We start from the raw sequence: 17,352 nt of genomic DNA, 5'->3' as shown, positions 1-17,352 counted from the left end.
TTTTTTTGCAGGTCCATGTTGTAAATGTGTTTTTTTATTCAATTCAGATATATTTTGAGAGGTAAACATTAGGGAGCAGCGGATGTTTACCCTGCAGTGAGATATTGATTTGTAGTGCTCAGTGGATCATGAGTGTGAGCTCAAATGTACAGACTCCACTGCTTTTACTTTGTGTGACAATTCATTTTTAAAAGATGCCTCATCCAAATCCAGTTTGAAATGCTGATCCGTCATGCCAGAATGCTGTAATTATATGTCATTGTCACTTTATTGTCTAATTTCATTGCATGTTATGTGTCTTTTTAGACTAAACATCATATTTGCATCTGTCCAAACTGGTTTGACTTGTACGGTGTATTATACATGAAAAACAAATACATCTAGCAGTAGACAAGAATGACTTTTTCTGTCAAAGAAAAGGTTTTGTCCTGTATTTTCATATGCTGTGTATTTTTGCAATGCATGTGAAAATTTTCCTTTATGAAGGTGAATATATGTATTATGTCAACCTATTAAAGAACATTTTTTTTAGAGTTGATTAGTTTTGTCATGATAGAAATGTACTTTAATTTTCATATACTGTTTGTGAAAGATAATATGAAGGAGAAGGAAAATAAATGTGTTATTATTAGTAGTAGTAGTTGTAGTATTAGTAGTTATTTGTATTTTTAGGATGTATAATAATTTGTTTATATATAAAATACATGTAATAGTAGTAGTAAAAATAAAAATATTACTACTACCAACTACTACTACAACCACAACTAATAATAATAATAAATATGTGACCCTGGACCACAAAACCAGTCATAAGTGTAAATATCTCAAACTGAGATTTATACATGATCTGAAAGCTGAATAAATAAGCTTTCCGTTGATGTATGATTTGGCCAAGATACAACTATTTGCAAATCTGGAATCTGATGGTGCAAAAAATTTAAAATACTGAGAAAATTGCCTTTAAAGTTGTCCAAATGAAGTTTATAGCAGTGCATATTACTAATCAAAAATGAGGTTTTGATATATTTACGGTGGGAAATTTACAAAATATCTTCATGGAACATGATATTTACTTAATATCATAATGATTTTTGGCATAAAAGAAAAAATGATACATTTGACCCATACAATGTATTTTTCGCTATTGCTATAAATATACTCGTGCAACATAAGACCAGGGTCCAGGGTCACATATGTTGTCCCCTGTATATGTGTGTGTATTTTAACATATACAAATAAATATTTTCATTTAGGAAGGAGAATACATTTAATTATATTTATTTATTTATTTATTTATTTGTAATATATATATATATATATATATACTACCTGTCAAAAGTTTTTTTACTTTTTTGATGTTTTTAAAAGAAGTCTTTTTCACCAAGCCTGTATTTATTTGATCCGGAGTACAGCAAAAACTGTAATTTAATATATATATATATTTTTACTATTTTTTAAAATAACTGTTTTCTATTTAAATATATTTTAAAATGTAATTAATTCCTGTGATGTCAAAGTTACATTTTTAGCATCAATTCAGTCACACAATTCTTTAGAAATCATTCTAATATTCTGATTTGCTGCTCAAAAAACATTTATTATTATTATTATTATTATTATTATTATTATTATTATTATTATTATTATTATTATTATTATGTTGAAAACAGCTGAGTAGAGTTTTTTCAGGTTTCTTTGAATAGAAAGTTCAGAAGAACAGCATTTATCTGAAATAATATAAATACATAAAGATATATAGTAATATCTTTATAATCACTTTTGATCAATTTAAAGCATCCTTGCTAAATAAAAGTGTTAATTTATATCATTTATTAGAATGATTTCTGAAGGATCACTGAAGACTGGTGTAATGATGCTGAAAGATTTAGCTTTGATCACAGGAATAAATTACATTTTAAAATGTATTCAAATTGAAAAGAGTTATTTTAAATAGTAAACATATTTCACAATACTACTGTTTTGGTGTACTTTGGATCAAATAAATGCAGCCTTGGTGAGCAGAAAAGAATTCTTTCAAAAACATTAAAAATCTTTAAAATCTTAAAAACTTTTCACTGGTAGTGTGTGGAATAAGTGTTTTAATGGACAACAAATTTTCATTTTTTATAAATAACCTTACTCATTTTGGGTCTAATTTTGTCCCAAAAGAAAAGAATTTGTCCCAAATTTAATATGCCGCATGCATATTTTATGCAACACAAGTACACGTGTGTGTGTGTGTGTTGTGATAGAAATTTTATCTAATTTTCTGTAATGCAATGCCAAATAACACTCATTTGTTTTAATACTATGACAGGTAATTTCTGTTTGTTGTCTTGGCTGAGGTGCAATGGGAAATATAAGGTTGCTACGGCTGTAAACCTGAGCGAGCTCGCCCGTAACGTCTCTCTAGAGGGATGCCTCTCATACACTTACGTAATCTTGGCAGCATTCCCTCGGAAGTACGAGGCACCGCACCAAGAATTCCCCCCCGTTACGGGATAGCGAGTGGCACTTGATGGAAGCCCCTCCAAGACTGTAGGTCAAACAGATCAGTGACAGGCCAAAGAGAACATCTATATCTCTCTGCCTCCCGTGCTGTCACTTCTGTTGTTTAACGTCGCTATGGTTCCGTTGCCATGCCACAAGGACGTCGTGTTTTTGAGCGGAACTTGCTTTTGAAGCATGGGTTATGCATAAAAACAAATAATCATTTATTTTAGTTTAATGAGACAAAGCAGGCTACACCAGAAAAAGCTTGTTTTATAACAACTGCACTCTTACATACATTATATTACAGTCATAGACTCCCTTTTTTTTAGAACACCACACAAATCTATTTACTCAATGGCTTTTTAGTTCATTCTTAAAAAAAGTCCTAATTTTTCAGAGCTTCTGTACTTATTTTTCTTTTCATCTGAAACTACTCGCTGCTAGGTTTTGTTTCGTCATCTTAAAACAACCTCTGACCCTTGACCTCTGACCTCAACTGAATGGAATTCACAACAAAGATTAAAATTCCTCAAAGAGGTACATCCGCTCGTGAGGAACATGCTCCTCTCATCATTAAAATACTACATTTCCGAGATTTTTTTTTTTTATCACATACAATACAGAGTCCGTTATGTACACCCTCCCGTCTGATGAAAACAGGTTTTCGTTCAGGCTTCCTGTGAGCGCAGTGGAAGTGTTTAGGTCCTGTTTTGTACTTCATTCTAATCATGCAGTGGACAAAAGCGTTGAAACAGTTGGTCGGTTCAGCGACAAAAAGTCTCGACATGTTATCGCATGAGTCCTGGTCCATTGTGAGGCTCCTTTCCTCGGCTTATTCCTATTCTGTCCTTTCAGAAACCATAACAAGTTCATCGTGGGGTGTTGATGCCTCGGAGTCAGATGTGGGGTTGGCTAGACAAGAGCTTGATTTTCGGTTCGGGTTTTTTGGAGTGCTAGACGTTAGGACTTCATACTGGCCGGTCCACAGCATACTGGCAGGGGCTTAAGTTGGACACAGGGTTCTGCACGGCCGGGTAGGCGAAGTTGGCGTGCTGTTTGGCCTTAAGCCGGAGGCTGGCCAGACTGGAGTTACAGGTGTCTCTGTACATGTACGGACTGGCCGTGGTGGCATAAGGGCAGGCGGCTGCCGACACCGCCGCAGAATTGAGGGTGGGGCTGTTCAGGTTGTTCAGGTTTCCCAGGTTATTAAGGCCTGAGCCCGGCACCCCTGCCACCGCCGAGGGCACCATGGAAGAGGCCATGTTCATGGAAGGGATGGAGCTGGGCGGGGAGAACATCGGCTGCGAGGACAGCGGGCTTACATTCATGGAGTTAAAGAAAGGAAAGCTTTTGGCTGACAGCGGGCTGCTGGCCAGGCTCTTGGTAGCCCAATTGTTGTACGAGTAGCCCGAGTACATGTCGTCATACGGCTGCATGAGTCCGTTGAACTGGGCGCCGAAGCCGTTCTTGCACAGCTCGGCTTGCTGGTTCCGTTCTCGCTTTCTCCATTTGGCGCGGCGGTTTTTAAACCACACCTGTTTGAAAGACAGTAAGGAACGAGTTACAAACAGGGCTTACAATGGATGTACATTTACCAGAGTTTTGCATCATTGCATCACTGTAATTCAGTAAAACAATACAATACATTCCTGCTTTACATTAGGTGGCCTTAAAAGATTTACAAATGATGTACTCACCCCATTGTCATCCAAGATGTTCATGCCTTTCTTTTTACCAGTCGTAAAAGAATTATGTTTTTTTGAGGAAAACATTTCAGGAATTATCTCCATATAGTGGACTTCAACGGTGCCTGCGAGTTTGAACATCCAAAATGCAGTTTAAAAGCAGCTTTAAAGGGCTCTAAACAATCCCAGACAATAAATAAGGGTCTTATCTACTAAAAACATCGGTCGTTTTCTAAAAATAAAATTTATATAGTTTTTAACCTCAAATGCTTGTCCTGCCTAGCTCTGCTATGCATACTTTGTGTAATCCGGGTCAATACAGTTAGGGTATGTCGTAAAACTCCATCTCATTTTCTCCTCCAACTTCAAAATCGTCCTACATCACTGCGGAAGTACCAACCCAGTGTTTACAAAGTGAACATGCAAAGAAAGTCAAACGTCCTTTACAAAAAAAGGTAAAACAGCAATGTGGGATGATTTTTAAAGTTCGAGGAGAAAATGAGATGGAGTTTTTTGACATACCCTAACTGTATTGACCCGGATTACACAGAGTACGCATGCGCATCACAGAGCTAGACAAGACGAGCATTTGAGGTTAAAAAGTGTATAAATTTACATTTTTTTTTTAGAAAATGACCGATTGTTTCGCTAGATAAGACCCTTATTCCTCGGCTGGGATCGTTTAGACCCTTTTGAAGCTGCATTTAAACTGCATTTTGGATGTTCAAACTTGCCAACACCACAAAAGTCCACTATATGGAGAGAAATCCTGAAATGTTTTCCTCAAAAAACAAAATTTCTTTACGACATGAACATCTTGAATGACAACGGGGTGAGTACATCAACTTTTGTTCTGGAAGTGAACTTCTCCTTTAACTATTGCACACTTACATAAAAAAATAAGTACAATGTACTTATTGTGTTCATGTTGTATTGCAAAACATGGTTAAGTTGTAAGGGCTGGGTCAACAGTGTAATTATACATGTAATTACAGATGCAGTTACACTCAGGTATTTTTAAAACATAAGTACAATGTAAAGACATGTACGCACACAATAAGTGCATTGTATCAAATGATTCATAGTAGTTAAGGCCACCTAGTATAAAGTGGGACCCCATATTCTTTATCACTCCAACACTGTGTGCTCCTTATTTGAAAAACATAAAAGACAGAACTTTAATATTCAGATTTTTAAACACTCTTTCTCATGAGATTTGAAGAAGAAAAGTTCCGCCAGGGAGAATTTAAGTGCTTCATTTATTAAACTAATTTATTCACTTATTATGAGTTTCCCCAGTGAGAAATGTCATTAAAGAGCTTCCCTCACATTTAGTCAATTTTATATCCTATTTTTAGGGGATATTGGGTGGATTAAAGTTTTAATGTGAAAATTTAAATGAATATATTTCATTTAGCTCACTTGAGAAATAATAAAGCTGTTTTCTTGTCAATCTTTTTTTCCCTCCGCAAGTATTCGCAAGATTGTAATTAGTAAAAATCACAAATATGAAATTAAGAGCTCCTTTTAATTATTACATTTTAGCTGTGTAAATACCGTCCTTTATATATAGCATGTAAATGATTTCCTTTAAAACTAACACCCAAAAATGCCTTTCTCATTACTCTATATCTCATTTCTTTTAATGTTAGTAACTTATAAAGAAATGATAAAGACATGAACAATCATAGGTATTATGACTCAAAGATACTTCTGAGAAAGATTGTCTTCACATACTTAAAAAAAAAAAAAAAAACTCTTGTGTTATACTTGTGATTCAGCCTGTTTTCTGGGAATATTTAATGACATCTTTTATCCAGCATACTGTAAATGATACCAGTTTATATTGGGAGAGAGGGAATACCCTCCTCTGTGAATGTTCCACTGACACTTCGGCAATGGTGTTTAAAGCCTTCTAAAATAACTGAATGTCAAATATAGTTCAATGGTCAGTGTGCTCATTCTCTATATTTTGGCATACAGGTATTTCATGAGGCTAGAATTTGGACTTAAAAATAAAGGTTCTTTGCTGACATATATGATTGCATGAAGAACCTTTAACATCCAAAGAAAGGTTCTTTATAGTGTAAAAAAGTTCTTTAGATTTTTAAAATCTTCTTTTAAGACTGTTCAATGAAAGATTCTAAAATTGCATTGTTGTGGAACCTTCATCCAACAAATATACATGCTTCGCCTTCTTATTTATATTATGAATGTAAAAACCAGCATCAATTGGAAAAGAAACCTTCACAGTCATGTGTGGTCCATTGTGGGGGGTTTTAAAGTATTCTGGGTCAAGCTGGCATCAGGTCAGGGCTGTGATTTAGGGTTTGTGTGTTTATTAGGAGCACATACTCAATCAATTGCGTAAATCAATATGACAGCAGAAGCATGCGGAAAATGTGGCATAAGGTTCCAGCTGGGATTACTGACATACATACACGGTTCAGGAGGCCACTGATAGACTTTAGAAAAGGGGCATCTCTACCTCTGTTGTTCTTTCAAAATAACAACCAAGACTGTGTGCTATGTGACCTTTCCTGTGGCCAACATGAATTTGATCCATTAGTGTACGCCGGCCAAGGAGGTAGCGATTGTATTGTCATGCATCAGAATGGGAGCCCACCTGCTCCCTTTGTGTGCTTCACCCATCAAACTTCGGCTTTTTTGCTGGAACTAGGCTGTTCTGAGCAAACTATTGTTCATGTTTGATCACAAATCTCAATATAGCCATATTCTGGAAATGTGAAAAAAATGCCACAGCCAATGTCTTGTGTTTAAATGTTCCTGAAAATCCTGGAATAGCCCAGACCTATAATTTATGTCCCGTGGCTCAAAAGGACGCCCTTTCATTACACAGTATCCAAGTGCACCATAGTAACAGCATAGTGAACATAACTTCTTATCTTTGTCAGTCAGCGTGTCAACTCGGTGGTTTTGATTGTAACGTCGTCAAACGCAATGTGTCGTAGCTATGCAGTGGTTTCATTTGGCAGGGAACACGTACCCGTACTCTTGCTTCTGTGAGGTTGGTCCACACAGCGATCTCCTCTCGTGTGCTCATGTCAGGATAGCGGTTTCTCTGAAAGGTGGCTTCAAGTTCCTGGAGCTGCTGGCTGGTAAAGTGTGTCCTTTGCCGGCGCTGTTTTTTCTTTAAAGAACCGTCCTCTGGGTTTGATTCATCTGTGTGGTTCTGATGGGACTTCTCTGTGTCTGTATGGGTCACAGGAAAAAGCATGAATAAAATAGATACACTCTTAAAAATGAAAGTTCTTTTTCATGAAGAACCTTTAACATTCCATTGAACAAAAGGTTCTATAGTGGAAAATGTTCCATAGTTCTTCACAAAATAAAAAAATTAAGAACTGTTCACTGAAAAGTTCTTTAGGGAACCAAAAATGGTTCTGTGGCAACACAACAATAACTTTTTTTTTAAATGTATGCATATACAGTCCCATTATTATCAGAAAATATAACAAAATAAAATAATCTGTGGATAAACATATATGTGGTAAATTAAAAAGTACCCAGTTTCTGTTTGGCTTGAAAACAGAGCAAGATAAACCGCTGTGTTTTTGTATACGTGTGATGAAAATCATCCCACTGTGGTGTGGACTTCTGCAAATTGCAAATTCAAGACCCCACAGAAAGGGCTAAATTAGCTGGCCACATAATCCTGGGATCAGCCATTAGTGACAGGGCAGGTTTGGGGCTGTTTGGCAAGAGCTTAACTCTCTAGGAGCAGTTCGAACTAATCAGCAAGCTTTCCAGGACTCCACAGGGCCTCTAGGAAAACCAACAAGACATCATGCTGCCATCTGTCAGTGGACAGATACCCTTTAACTCTTACAACATCATCCATTAAACAGAAGGCGCAAAAATAAAATAAAACAAATAAAATCTTCAAAATAACAAAATCATGATATTTTCAAGTTAAATGGACTAAGTGTTTAATTAAATTGATTTATTGTGACTTGACAACATAGACAAAAGAAGAAACTCATGTGAAATCAGCGAAAGTGTGGGTTTGTATCTGTACTTAGTGATAGGCCGTGTATAAATTACCGACAGAAACACAGAACCGTCAATACCGACACCGCTATATTTCTTCAGTCTATTTGTTGCAAAACTGATAACGTTTTGAATCAGTTATAGATTGTTTTGTGGAAATATTTTGTTCATAAAAACAGATAAGGTATAGTTTTATAAGCTAAATGCCGTCAGAAGCTGTTGACTGAAAATCCACGTGTTCACTATTCGTTTAACAAATTAATCAAAAACCCCGTTCCATTAAATAAATTTACTAAAATGATTTACAATTTTGTATCCTATCCCTAATGATGTTCAAAGTGACTTTAAATTCTTGATTGTGGGCATGTTTTAAATAATAGGCTAATAATATCTTTTCATATTATTAAATGCAGTGGCTATAATGAACATCTCTTTTACTACAAAGCATGCACTTTCCAGAAATGTGGACGCAAAAAAGTCTATAAATGAGAGGTAAAGATGTAAAATTATAATTTAACATCTTAACATCATAGTTTTGAACTGAGTGGGCGGTTTACTATTTTTTTGTGATTTCATTATTTATTAGCGCGCACCCGCTCTTAAAATCTCTAAAAATATAAAAGTTGCAAAACCACAAATTCCGGATATATTTAGGTTAGGCCTATAGCATCTACTGATGTAAATTGCCTCGAATAGACACATTTTGGCATTTTTCAGTAGGCAAATACAGACATCAGCTACGATATTGCTTCAGCATTCTCAAAAAAGCAAGTACTAAACACTAAATACGATCATTATGTTAATGCACTTTAATAATCAACCTTATTTTTGCACCGTTGAAACGCTGTCAAATTGTAACGCATTTGGATATGCAGTTTAACATAGTCTACCGAATTAAGCCTATTAACGTCGATAAATAGAAGCTTTTCTTAGTTTGTTTAGGATTGCATAATCCTCCGTCGTGCAGTGTATCAGTGAAACGCGTATCTTCTTCAGACCTTTGCTCTTTTCACAGGTGTTTAGGTTCATTCGCATAGACCTACTGACTGAGTTATTTGGATACCAAATTTGAGGCACAGAAATGAATAATTTATGCACCGTTCCATCAGCACGTGACTGGCTAGCCGGGATCTTCTTCAAATGGCGACTGTCATCAGTACACAGTGCACATACAAGGACTCTCCAACATCTATAAAAGGTAGGCCTGGATTCAAATGACCGAAGATTATTCAAAACTACAAGCAAAGATGTGGTGCTGTTATTACTAGCCCAATTCAACTTGAACACGAATTAATGGGGAAAGAACACAGTGTGTCCCAAAATACCCAACAGAATGTGCTCAGTCATGTAAAACTAAAAGATGAGGATTTGCGTTGCGACGAGTATGTACAAAATAGCAAATTCTGTACATTTTAGCTCTTAGACAGACGCAACTTCATTTTTAGGTGAACAATGCGTTAATGCGTTTTTGTGTGTTAATTAAACATGAACATGAACTGACCACTGTTGTCTTGGCCTTTGCATCCCGGGTCGTGCTGAGGAGTCCCGGAGTCAGAGAGAGACAGTGCCGGGCTGCGGGCCTCACTGTCCGTTAGAAGGTTAAAATCCATCACCTCGACTGCCAGGCTCTGTGAACAGCACAAAGTCATATTTATATGAATGATGATACACCAATAATGATACACAAGCTCAGGCTAGAGAGAAAGCTAATACACAGGAGACTGCATTGTTTGCTCAGGTTCACTGTGACGCAGCTCATCTTATTTCAGACTTGTAAACAAAAGACAAATACTTTCTATTCATAGAATTAGGATTATATATGTTTTTGATAATCAAATTTCCTTAAATATACTGATCGCTTAGAAATATCAAAAAAGAGGACAACCCAATTACCGCACACTGTAAACAAAAAGTAGGCTACTTGCTAATTTGCTATTTTGCTCATGTTTAAGTCAAAGTTGGTGGCAAAGCCACAACCCGCATTAATAAGTTAACTACAGTGTTTCCACATCCTTGTTTTTTTTATTTCAAATGAGGAAAATTAATTAAAAACTTTGAGAACCCATTTAATAAAAAAAGGAATGAACAGGTTAGATGAATGGAAACAGAAGAGGTTGCGATGAAAAATATTTCCACACTCTGTCCATCTTTAAACTAAATGTTTTTTTGTAAATAGACTTAAGATTATTATTATTATTACTAGGTCTATTATTATTATACATTTATTTACAGTATTTATTTTTAAATACTGGCATTTTTTGTAAAATTTTCCTGCGCAAAAATGGTACAAGCGAGATTAAAATAGACAAATTAAACCTAAAACCCAAACGTAAAACAAATTAAGCCTTAATAAATAAACCCACACCTAGAATAAATCAGAACAGCTAGATAGGCAGCAATAAACCGAATGCGCAAGAAGAATTATTTGCATGTTTCATCATAACAAAATGAGATGTAGTAATGAAGGCCAGCGCATTGCTTTGTGTTGCAAATCTCCAAAATGTCAGGTAGGGTTCATTCGTTTACAACTATCTGAAGACATTTTAGACATTAGACACCGAGCAACCAACATTAAACAATATTACGTGAACCAAACGGCTCTAAATAACAGCCTCGTAATAGAGCCTAAAATAACAGCTAGTTTATTTATGTTACACCCTAGAGATTTAGAAACATAATCACTCTGTTACTGCGTCTTGGAGTCTGTGATGTGACTGGATGAAGAGTGAAAGCAGATCAGAATTCAGCAAACGGCACCGAAACTTGCGTGCCGAAGAGAGTGTGCGGAACGCCAACACCTGTCCTATTTTTTATTCGCTGTCGAATTTCACTTGGTTTGAAGGATTCACAAATTGTTAAAGGCGTGAAGGGTTGACTGATATTTTATAAAATAAAATAAATATTAAAATTAAAATAATATTTTATAATGGCATTTTCCTCACATTTTAGGAAATATGTATTTTTGTTTTAAAATAAACTTCTTTATCATTACAGACTCACACACACACACACCCACACACACAACATACATGCATAATTTTTCCAGTCATTAACTGACACGTATCTCATGGAGATGTACATTTTCTTATACTGTCTATCAGTTAATCATATGAGAAGCGTAATCCGTATATTTCTACGTTTCCCAAAGCGCGTAAAACGTTCATAAATAAACGAGCGGAATTGTCAAGTCCACTTGCTTTCACAGAGATGAAAGGCTAATAAATATACACACATTGCATTAGAATCTAATCTAAACGAGAGAATAAAAACATTGGTTAAATACTAATTTAAAATGATAATCCACAGCCACGAGATAGGCCTGAATTTCCATGGCAGCAAATCACAAAGCGTAACTTGTGGGCCTTTAATTTGATAAGCACAATAATATACTCTTATATATCCACAGATAAGCTATTATTGTGATTATGCAGTAAATTTGAATAAACAATTTTATTGTTATAATTATTATTTTTAAATAAAGGACATTTGAGTGAAAAGACTAATTGTTCATCGCCCATTCTTCTTTTAATAACAGTGTACTAATGTGTGTGTATCATGGCTTTACGTTTAAGTGATATTTTTCGTAATAATAAATATGTTTAATGACTTTCAGATCAAATATGTTATTTGTTTATTGTTTGCGCTATGCATAGTTTGGCAACATTTCCGCATCATTCCTGCTAGAGAGGTATATTGTGGATATTGGGGAAAGTTTTGATCTTAGTTCAGCACTTTTAGACCTGACAGCTCCAGCAACGAGACACTTAATAATAATAAGTTAATAATAAGTTCTACTTACAGTGAGCGATACGAAATCATCTATTATTCCACAGTAAATTAAAAGGTTATGACCCGATTATTTAAACATGCTGTATTCAACAATAGTGTCTTAGTACATACACCAGCCCAGTTATTTATATCATATTTTAATCAGTTAGTGGAATATTATTGAAAGGTTTGTAAAATACTAATTAAAATGTGTATATTCATCATTATGCTAAATGGAATTCTAGAATATCTTTCATCACTTCTTGCTTTCGTTCTTTCATTTTTAAACTGGTTTAAGTTCATGTAAAATTCTACTAAACATGGAGTCCGCCATCCATTAGAAGAGAGCAGATTTCAATAACAAACAAGTGCCATACTAGTGATCACGGAAGTGCTCAGTATTCATGAGGTGACAGACCTTGGGAATGTAGAGATTATCATTGGTGATAAATAGACCAATAGGCCATCACTGATTTAGGCCACTTTCTACACTTAAAACTAGTGTTTACTAGCTTTTTTCAAACCTTCCAAATCACATTTCCAAGTAAGTTTTGTTACCAGTTGATAAACAGCGAAATTATATTACATATGGTGGAAAACATGATGATCTGTGTTTTGTAGATATGTCATCAAATTAAAAGTAAAGAATACATTTAAAATGACAATAATTTACATTAAAGAAATGTGTGTTCAGTGTACTTCAGGCTGCTGAGTGATGTGCTGAAAACACTTAGGCGTAGATACTTAATATAACGAATCCTTAAAAGAAAACATTTGGATAACAAATATGTGCTTTACCAAAGCACGGTGTCCTGTTAAATTATAATGATTTGTTTCAGTGTGCACAGGACACCATGCCATTTGATTTTACAGATCTTACAGATACTACTAAATGCAACTACTTAGTATTCATAACAAAAATATGAATTTGTGTACTTTCTAAATGATACAAACATAAATAAAAAAATTAAAAAAAAAAACATTTTTTTTTTTAATTCAATAAACAAATGAAATAACTTGCCTTGTAAGCGCAGCTGGCCTGTGGAGAGGCTACCATAAGAATGCAGAATTACATTCAGAACTATAGATATACTTCAACACATAGCCGGAGTGACTTTGATAAATGGTTATCTGTCAGGCAGGCTGCTCAGATGCTGTGTCTTTTGGCCAGAGCTATAGGTGACGTAAGCTGGTTATTTCATCCTAAGCAAGGTGTCAGTGCACCCCCCCACCCCCTCCAGGACTTGTGACATTATTACATTTCAAACTCTATCAAGGGTCCTCTAAGGATTGTGGGCCAACAAGGCCAGTGATCAAAGACTCCATGTAAATGCCACAGATGCACTGATAGATTTCTTAAATGTAAAAAATGGAGAGACCAAAAGGGAAAGTGACCAGGTTTTTCTGACCTTGGTTTATCTCATGGTTATGTATAGAACTGGGTTATATAACCAATTGTCCAGAAATATCCAACGGGTTTAGGATTTATATTTATGATCATTATTAATATATGCTGTTTTTATTTTTTATTTCCCTCCCCTAAATTTTCTGTGAAATAAAGTTCGTCTCAAACTTTGTGTCTCACATCATTTGGAGAAAGGAAATTTATGCTGCTTTTGAGATATTCCTATTAACATGGCTGAGGAAATGCATGTCAGTGAGGGGCAGTTTATATACACAACATCGATCTCATTAAAATATATATATCTAATAAGAGAAGAGATAATAGAGGTAAAATCCTCTCGTTTTTCAGAAGATTGCTGGGTCCATCTGTTGGTTCGACCGAGGCAGACAGCATACATTTCCACGGGCTGCTGCATTATCTCAGGAATTATTCATAAACGCGTTTAGAATTAATTCCTTGGATTAAGAGTTGATTAAGATGTGTGTCACTTTGCTGTCTGAGAACTTATTAAGGGCCCACTCGAGCCGGCGGCAGATGGAATTTCTACCCAATGTTTGTAGATGTTAATTTCTCCCCTCCTAACACCCATTTGCATTTGGCTGTGTATGTCAAAGCGCGGCTTTTCCTGCACGCACAGCTCCGAATATCCGTGTACGAGGAGATGCTCATCTCTATAAGATCGGTCATGTTTATTCCATTACACAGAACGCACGCACTTTTCACGTTCGACCGAGACATACAAATGTTTTTGGTAGCCTACTGAAATGTGGAAACATCACACCCACAGAAATGCTCGAGATTTGTTTGCGAGCAAAATGTAAAGAAATTATACTTTATATGTTTTAAGGTATTTTTTTAGATATATGGCTGCAGCTGAAGCAGAAGCACAGGCTTGCACTGTGTTTGTGTATTAAAGGCGACAGGAGAAGACATAACCAAACACAAGAGCGTCACGCACACATATGAATATTTTTTTTTTTAAATAAAAAAATGTATTAGATATTTAGATACTTACTTAGATATACACATCTAAATATATATTTAGCTTTTATGGCTGACTTTTGAGCATTTTTGGGCATTCTTTTGAGCATTTTAACGATATTTAACATTTCTAATAAAATAAATAAATATGGTTCACGCACCCACCCACAAACACACACCAAGCATTCATCATAAACAAAATAACTACAATTTAAATATTTAAATACAAAACAGCTAAGACATCATAAACAAAATAAATAAATAAATGAACTAATCGGACACATTTTAAACTCACGTTTTTGATACCCCGGCAAAAATGGTTCGGTTACTCTTGTTTTTCTATTTGGCCGAATGTAAATGTAGATAAACAGGTGCGTTTGCCTGAGTATTTTTGTAATTTTTTGACGAACAGAAATGCCTTCCAAACATTGCATGAAACTTGTAGTTAAAATAAGTAAATCGTTGCATGCAATTGTTTCTTTATTGCAATTTCATGAAGCGAATTGTTTAAAATATTATCTGAACATATTTTTTAAATTCGTTTCATACAAAATAACTTACACAAAATATTTTTTCTTTGGTCTCTTGCGGTTTCGGATCACCTGCCACCCATCAGTTTAGATATAAATTGCATTAATATTTTCACTTAGATATAACAGACTTTCCCGAAAAACCGTGATATAGCCTACAGCAATACAGAATACGTCATTCGGATATATTTTATCAGAGATTTTATTTTATTTTTATTTTTGTAATTCAATATATGAGTTAGGCTATCTGACAGTGTTTACGTTAAAACGGTGCGTACCAAAAGTTTTACTAACCGCCGACAATTAAACTAATTTCGCGGAAAGCACAAACTGGCTTAACCTTAACTTCAACAAAATCTTTGTAAGCTTTTAGTATAATATACAACTAATTTAAAACATTATTTAACGCACTCACAAGGCAGAGTTTAACTTGTTTAAATTGTACCCGTATTAAAAAGATTTAAACAGATTTTGTTAAATCCTAATAAAACTTCCTAGGATCTTTCTTGGTTTTTCATAATGTGTCAGTGTTACCAAGTTGAACAATTGCTTCTGATCACCCAATCCGTATTTTAAATAATATTAATTAGTATTTAAACCCTGAAGACAAGATATTGCATATTTTAAAGTAACCTGTAATCCTATTGTTACTGTACATGTTGCACTTAAAGGTTTGTACATTCTGTACAGCCGGACATCATCACATCAACTTAAGCCCGACGATAAACGACGCTCGCTCGCTCATGTTTCTCCGCAGTTGCCGGTCAAAACTGATGTGCCGCGATCCTTTTTGTCTAACACGACAGGTCTGGATTCAGGTAGCCTGTTTTTGTGAGACTGCAAGGAGACAACATCCCCACATCTCCTCCATCGCATGAGAGCACATATCATCAGCAGCACAGTTGACTTTTGTCATGCATCTACTCACATGAATCCCGGTCTAGTGGAGGTAATCCTCGAAAAATGTACAACTTTTGCGCGCAAACGTGTTAGCTGCTTTTCTGATACGATGCAGTCGTCATGTAGAAAGTTCCTTAGGATGAGTAAACGAAAAGAGACAGTTTCCCTTTTCTCTCTCGGTCTTGTCTGTCATGAGTTTTTAGCGGAGAGTGAAGGCTTGATCCCCATGCAGAGGGGGACTGACTTTATGCTAAATATCTCGTGCGACAGGTCCGCGGCAGAAAGGAATGCCCACCCCTTGACTCAACACCTCTCTCTCTCTCTCTCTCTCTCTCTCTCTCTCTCTCTCTCTCTCTCTCTCTCTCTCTCTCACTCGCTCGCTCGCTCTTTATCTCTTTTTCTCTCTCGCTCTCTCTCCCACAATCTTTCTCACACATGCGACCGCTAAACATACGCACAGTAAATCAGAGCTTCGGTCAATCACCCTGAGCTCACTTGCAGAGCTTCTCCAAAACCTTAAGACTTAAAATATGAACATTCATACAGGATATTAGTTATCGTGGTGCGTAATACTATACGTGTTATAAGCCGTCTATTCATTTCAGCTCAGTAAATAGAATGTTTTGTCTTCTTATCAACACTTTTAAAACGAAGGTTCTTTTTTGGAATCCTTGATTATGGAATCTTCCAAGGTTCTTTTCTAATGGAAAAAAGCTTTCTTTTCTTGTGTTCTTCACATAGGAAAATGGTTCTTTTATTAAGAACTGTTCTTCTGTGGCAACGCTGCGAAATCCAACTTTGCAGTCTTTATTTAAGATAGAATCGTATCAATATTCATTTGCAGAATCAATGCATTTAAACATATAATAATATAAATAATAACAATAAATTAACTAAAGCAGATGTGTACAGATATGACTCTTTCTTGAGGAGTCATCAGCTAAAGATTCAAGGGGTTTTCTAAAATGAATGGATCAACCAATAACTGACGCAAGTTTTGCGTTCACTCTCTTTGAGGCTCAACTTCAAGACTACCTTAGGTTACTTTGCATTTTCGTTTAGTTATTTAACAAGCAAATGTATGTAATAAAAAGTATATTAGTCCAGATTTCCTTTGTCTCTTTAGGTAAAAGACTATATTCAGATACCTCAGTGCAGACACTTTAGTCTTATTAAAAAATAATAATAATAATAATAAAAACGAAATATTTTAGATGTTCACGGTTCAGCACCTTGTAACGTAAAATGTAGATATTCCAGACTTGGAGATGTCTATGTGTGTTGTATAGCCTATTACTGTCTTCTCTTTTAATACACAATATGATTGTGTAGTCTATAGATTATGAATATGTCACGCACCACTTTAAGTCAAACAATACTGCCCTCATTGGGCAACATTGTTGCATGTGGATATGAACTTTGTGTGCATCTTGAAATATTCTGTATATTTATTTTAATCAGGTTCATGCTATTTCTTCTTCAAATACATTTCAAATTGGTTTAAAACACTGACATACTGTAGTACTGACGTGTATTGCACATTTCAGTCAGAATCTTCCGACTGCAGCCCCGTTAGATC

At 35.4% G+C, this 17,352-nt stretch overlaps 1 protein-coding gene across 1 annotated transcript; it reads right to left on the bottom strand.

Moving 5' to 3' along the window:
* Positions 1 to 2,690: 2,690 nt before the first annotated feature.
* pitx3 (paired-like homeodomain 3) lies at positions 2,691 to 16,030 on the bottom strand. The gene is made up of 4 exons (XM_051125148.1): positions 15,802 to 16,030; positions 9,691 to 9,817; positions 7,186 to 7,391; positions 2,691 to 4,028 (listed from the first exon to the last, which is right to left on the bottom strand). The coding sequence occupies exons 2-4, from the start codon at positions 9,797 to 9,799 to the stop codon at positions 3,462 to 3,464; spliced, it is 882 nt and encodes a 293-aa protein (XP_050981105.1). The 5' UTR covers positions 9,800 to 9,817; positions 15,802 to 16,030; the 3' UTR covers positions 2,691 to 3,461.
* Between the last annotated feature and the right edge of the window lie 1,322 nt (positions 16,031 to 17,352).

This window comes from Labeo rohita, chromosome 13 (assembly GCF_022985175.1).
Source record: "Labeo rohita strain BAU-BD-2019 chromosome 13, IGBB_LRoh.1.0, whole genome shotgun sequence".
In the NCBI taxonomy this organism is placed as follows: Eukaryota; Metazoa; Chordata; class Actinopteri; order Cypriniformes; family Cyprinidae; genus Labeo; species Labeo rohita.
The sequence above is the reverse complement of the archived record's forward strand: the minus strand, read 5'-3'. Positions and strand labels throughout refer to the sequence as shown.

Bases quoted from the DNA above. Each gene is read 5' to 3' on its own strand.
- pitx3 (XM_051125148.1), bottom strand. From the start codon at position 9,799: ATGGATTTTAACCTTCTAACGGACAGTGAGGCCCGCAGCCCGGCACTG. The intron at 7,392-9,690 runs GTCAGTTCATGT...TGACCCATACAG, and splicing joins CAAAGGCCAAGACAACAGTG to ACACAGAGAAGTCCCATCAG. The intron at 4,029-7,185 runs GTACGTGTTCCC...TCTTTCAAACAG, and splicing joins TCACAGAAGCAAGAGTACGG to GTGTGGTTTAAAAACCGCCG.